The 6,172-nt window shown below is 30.1% G+C and overlaps 1 protein-coding gene across 1 annotated transcript in view; it reads left to right on the top strand.

Moving 5' to 3' along the window:
• LOC106458009 (protein BUD31 homolog) overlaps positions 1 to 5,035 on the top strand; it is a 12,944-nt gene extending 7,909 nt beyond the window's left edge. The window contains exons 3-4 of the mRNA XM_013917459.2: positions 2,580 to 2,746; positions 3,316 to 5,035. Of these exons, the coding sequence (XP_013772913.1) occupies positions 2,580 to 2,746; positions 3,316 to 3,366 (218 nt within the window). The 3' untranslated portion in view covers positions 3,367 to 5,035. The remainder of the gene's footprint in view (positions 1 to 2,579; positions 2,747 to 3,315) is intronic.
• Positions 5,036 to 6,172: the final 1,137 nt, after the last annotated feature.

The following is a 6,172-nucleotide window of genomic DNA, read 5'->3' on the forward strand; positions in this document are numbered from 1 at the left end:
CTGAATTAAGCAGGCTGGTTCTACTCATTCAAGACTACATTTTACTATAATGTGTAGCATTACAATTATAGCAATTATGGGCAGAACAGGTGTGATCTCAAGGGAATGAACGAAATCAACATCTTAACCGCATGTTAGGCAAACTTCACACGCCTAGAATAATTGAAATTTTAAACAATGAGGAGGTAGAAAATGCATTGTATGCCTGCGTTGTACAATATTATGTAGGCTATTAATCAAAACAGTTTGATTAGGTTCAAATCTATCTATAGTATGTTAACCTGAAATTTACTGAATGGTTTAGAAAACATAGAAAAAATTCACCAGTCTTACCAATAAGTGCAATCCTCTGTATAGCTGTGCTATAATGGAAAAGGTAAAATGATAATACTGGTAATCTACATTTTTGTGTCCCCTTTTTCTTTCCTTCAATTCTTTGTCCCCCCGAAAAAAAATGTCTGGAAGACTTTGAAATTTAAGCTTAGGGTAATTGGAATTCCAAACTTTATGAAGGAAGATGCTTAAGTATTTTAGTAAATTATTCTTTTAACATTTAAAACAAAATGGTTGTGGTTTTAATTGTTTCTAATTAGTTAGTGCTAGACTAGTTTATAATTGTCTGTTGTCTTCCTATATTTTTATGTTTTTAATAAGCATTAATCTTGATGTATGTAAACACAGTTGAGATACCCCAATTGTTTAGAGAAATACTAGACTGTTAATGAATAAAATTAAAATAGCAACAAAACTGTGGTAAGTGAAAATTAGTGGGTTGATTTTTTACATGAGCCAAACTAGACTTTGAAACAACTTTTTAAACCTTAAAGTAATAAACAACTGCATTAAACCATTGGTACCTCCTGTCTTTAAGGACTTATTATAATGTCAGATAAAGATGTTACGGTTCATTATGTTGTTATATAAGGTTTCAAAATTTGGATGTATTATGATGTGTTCTAATAATCTGGTTCCAAATTACATTTCTTCAAATGTTTAAGCTGACTAATTGTTATAAATAGCCCAAGTTTGAGTTATGAATTAACAGATAATTTTGGGCAGGACCACTTAAGCAAGGAATTGTGAACGAGTTGAAAAGACAGTATATGACAAATATGTAAAATGATTACACAATAATCAATACTCCAGCTATTCACAAATCAAGAAGGTGGAGAAACTTTGCATTGAAGTCATGTAAGAATTAATGAATATTATTTTTTGTAAGTTGTTAGTGTTTTATTTATTTTTTTACACAATTTGACAAAAAACTGTTATCTTAAATAAATGTTTATTCATTTAATGAATAAGATAAGAAATGTGGTAAATATCATGACGTGTTTTGTATCAGAAGTTCAAAGACAATACACAGATTTAAGCTCCAATATTAGAAGATAAACATTTGTCCCACCCTGTTTTTGCAAAGAAGATATACCCAACCAAATAAAAGCTGGGACATGCAAGATGCAATTTTTCAAGCAGCAATATACTCCTGATATAGTGAGGCTCCGTCCTAGATTGTTGCTACATGTGGACATTTTTCAAACACACCTTAATCATATGAACAAACTGATCTATTAGCAAAAAATGATGAATACAGGCTAAAACGAATCGTTAGGTTTTCTTAAATAAAATTAGTTAAAAGCTATGAAACATTAACCTGTAGTGGTTATTGAGTTTCTTTTTTTATTTGTGTATGGTGTTTTTAGATTAGATAATAAATACTATGATGATATCATTGTATTTTTTTAGGTACTTTTAGAGAAAATCTGGATTTTTATTAATTATACAGTTGAGGGTTTCATTAGTTGGGTTTTTAAGAAGTGTTGAAAGTTTGAGTGATTTATTTGTGATTCCACAAGACATCTAGTTAGCCTAATCTTTTGCTTTCATAACAAAAACTCAATAATGTTTTTTTTACTTCTTTCCAATTTTTCTTTAAACATTTTTAATTGATAGTAAAGGAGAATCATCAACTACTAATTATGTTCCAGCATGTAATGGTTGAAGTTTAGGGCTGTATGTACTGTTTTATAAAACAGCATGTTTAATGGAAACATTTTAATTAGTTAATAACTTTTCAGCATTTAACACTGATTTGTTAAGGACTATACTGGAATGGACAGAATCTGCCTGTTGTAAAAAACACAAATGTAAAGGATGACATTTCAAAAGTCTTCCAGAACACTTATTTATTTTTTACAACAGGCAGTTGCCATCCATTTCAGTATACTCATCATGAATATTCTGCCTAAACAATCTATCAAAGAGCTGATTTGTTGTCTTAGGTTTCAAATACTACTTAGGTTTAGCATTAAAGTCAAGGTCAAAACTTTAGAAGATCATTACTTCTATGTAAATACAAGTTACGTAGACTAGATAGACTAGATGTGGGTTAAATTGTGATTACTATAAGATACATGTTTTAATTCATGGAAATTAAAACAACTGAGGTTTTACAATTTAATTGTTTATGTAACTCCAGTTGAGTCATCTGTTAGTACCAAAACAAGCAAAATGTTATGAACATCAAATAACATCATCTGAAATATTATTTATTAGTTATTACTCTTTATCTCCTTTAGAACTTTATGAGTACTGTTTGAAAGAAGGGATTGCTGACAAGAACCTCATAGCAAAGTGGAAAAAGCAAGGATATGAAAATCTTTGTTGTCTAAGATGCATCCAGACAAGGGACACAAACTTTGGCACAAACTGTATCTGCCGGGTTCCCAAAAGCAAGCTTGAAGAGGTACGTACCCATGTAACTTTTCTTCATGAACTAATTTCATTCATGCTTATACAAAAATGTATGCAAATTAATTGAGAAGAGGATTGAAGATTATTTTTTCTTAACCTGTATGGTAATTAAACACTTTTAATAATTTTGCTACTAAAATTTCAGCAATGGATTTTCTATGTGTAAATGGAATAGCCTTATCAGAACAGTGTTGGTACTAAGTGTCTTTTCAAAAAATTTGGCAAGCTTTTAGTAAATATTAAAAGCCTGTTGTATACAAAACAAAATCAGTTTTTAACAAAAAGTAGTTCTAGTAAAGATCTGTCCGTAAGTTTCCGATGCCTTTACAGAGTCAATCTTACAGTTTTTATATTTCATTTGCATAACCTTTGGAGCTGCTTAAATTAATATCAAAAGTTTTTTAGTAAAAGTTTATATTTTATCTCCCTCTTATCTTGTTGAATTTCTTTGTCGTATTATTGTAATTGTATTAAGGTGTAGAAATTTGAATGTTATATATATATGTATTAATATGACTGTTTATCATCCATTCCAGTTATTACTTACTTTTAATTTTTCAGGGTAAAATTGTAGAATGTGTCCACTGTGGTTGCAGAGGATGTTCGGGGTGATCAAGCTGGAAACATCAACCAAGTTTTAAAATAATTATCAAAACCGATTATTTGTCATAGTTTTCACTTATTGTTAAAGGAACTATATATCAATTTCAATTTTCCGTGTGTGATGTTCTGCACATATTATATTGTACAACAGAAATAGAACTTATTGTATGGAAAAACAGACACGTAAATATTATCATGGGGAAAGAGAAATCAGGCCTATTAACATGTCAAAATTATTATGCTTGTTGAAAGCTAAACAAGTTGTATGCAATATTGGTTGTTTTTTTTTACTCTGCTCATTCCTTTTAAGGTTTTGACAGTGTTTAAAACACAAGTTAAACAACATATTTCAAGTTGTCAGTTATTTGGATAAAAATCTCCTTATTGGATTCTGTGACACATTAAATTTGACTGAAATTTAACTTAAAAGCTGAATATGAAAAAAACTTTGTATTATTAACATATTTGCAATATTATAAAGATTTGTAATACATTCAGAGTTGAAGATAATTTTTTAAAAGGAATTCGTGACATTACTATTTAATAATTCAGATAGCAGTGTAAGTTTATTCAATTGTGTTATTATGAATTTTGCAAAAGTTGTAATGCTGGTGATTTCTTTACAGTAACTTAAACATCACAGGAATTTTATAATTTTCAATAATTACACCTGAAAAGTGTGTGAACTTAACTCAGATTCAAAAGTTTACTCCAGTTATTTTAGACAATCAAATGCTGTTGTGCATATCATTAAACACCACAACATTCTTTAACTCAATATTTCGATCAAAGTTCAGTGAAAATTTTCTGTTTTTAGTTCTCAGAACACGCATCTTCACAGTTTTGTGTTTAAAACTAAAATTGTGACATTTAATTATAAAACCAGGTATTGTATTTTCTTCTTGGCTCATGAATGACTTCTGCTTACATCTAGAACTTGTTTTTGAAATGAAATTGAACCTTTTTGAATATGAATGTAACCATTATTGAAGGAATTATTAACATTATTTACTTCCCACTTTAATTTAACCTATTAACAAAACCTATATATGTTTCTGAAGTTTAGAAAAGAAAGAGAAAACTCTTTTCATTTGAATGGCAACTTACTCTCATTCAGGGATGTTAGCATTAACGTGACTGGACTGAATCTAATGATTCATGGTTCATGACTTGTAAAACATCTACTTTCTGGGATTGTGGATGTGCTATAAAAGTGTTCGTCAAATCCCAACTACACAACAGTTGGTGGTGGTGGGTGCTGTTGACTAACAGCTTTTTCTCTAGAAATCAGAAATGGCTGTGCTCAAATAGCTTTTGTGTGGAAAATTCTAAAACAAAAAATCAAGCTTTATTTTTTTTTGCTACTTAATGTTATTCTTAATTACCTTTCATAAATATGTGTGTGTGTATATATAAAAAGTCAAATGTGTTAACTTTATTTTATCTACTGTCAGTTTTTAATTGATACTGTGCAAAATGAAGTTGGTTTTAATTTAGGTTATATGATTTTGTTATTAGATGCTTTCAAAAAGATGTCATCTTATATCGAATGTAACTTAATTATCTTTCATAACTGAACAATCAGAAACAGCACATACGTCACTGTTGGGTCAAGGATTTTCAGAAGAGAGAGGCAGCCAGCGATTTTAAGTGACAAGAGATTATAGAAAGTGGTTCCAGAACAACAATTTTTTTCCTTCTTCTCCCAAAAGAGAGTGGGGGATGGGAAAAACACCAGCTACACCCTATGCTAGACTCACCAGTGTATCTTTAAGTAAGGTCTCTTATTTTAACTCCTTCACATCACACCAGAATTCAGATACATGCTCACAGAAGTCTCAAGAATTTCAGGACTTTTTGAACTTTTGACAAAATTTTTATAGTTTCAGAGTTTTTTTTGTTTTTTTTGAAAGACGAGACTCTCTCTCTGAGGTAATGATTTGAAGGTCTTATGGTGTTACATTGTTAAAAACATCTAAACATACTTTTTGTCAGGGGCACATTGAAGAAGAAAGGTCCACCTTTCAAGAGCACTCGGGTTATAGGGTTTCATATCTTCGTGTTAAATTGATTTCTTGAATCTATGTTTTCTTAACATGAATGTAATTTTTCCTATGTCAGAAGAGTCAACAAATACAAGAATAAAAGAAATGTTAATTAGATCATGTAATCTAAAGGAACAGCATATTATATATATTGATGCAACTGTTTAGTCGAAACTACTTGTTCAAGTATAAATGACAGCTTACACAACTAATTCGTACTTCAGTGTAACTGTAATAAAATGTACATCTTCAAAATTTGTGAGTTAGTGTTACTGACTTAATAGCCAAGAGTACTAAGAACAAGGCTTTAATTAAGTTGGGTATATAAACATCTAAATGAAAGGCTAATAGAGCTCCATTATATTACATTATCTACGACTTATATTTGGGCTGATATTGATTCAAATTTATGCCTTATTAGATACGTTATGGGTTTAGTCGTCGAATGTGAACTCCTAGGTTTGCATGTTACAAACGATTTATAAATGTGTACGTTTGTGTGACTATTGCGCACTCAATTTGATCCTACTTTTCTCTGCAAGTCCGTCAATGTGGCTGTATATTTCCCAAAATTATTCCAAGTAATCCACAAGGAATTCATTGTAGTATCCATTTTATGATCGATAGCTTAATGATTGTTTTACTTGTTAAGCACTTTTTTGGTAATATACCAAAAAATGTTTCATTCTACTTAAATATTTTGTTGGTACCACTTCAAGGTGAGACTGATAGTTGAAGTAACTATTTTCAACATCAACTGGTGATTTTGA

This window comes from Limulus polyphemus, unplaced genomic scaffold, assembly GCF_000517525.1.
Source record: "Limulus polyphemus unplaced genomic scaffold, Limulus_polyphemus-2.1.2 Scaffold403, whole genome shotgun sequence".
In the NCBI taxonomy this organism is placed as follows: domain Eukaryota; kingdom Metazoa; phylum Arthropoda; class Merostomata; order Xiphosura; family Limulidae; genus Limulus; species Limulus polyphemus.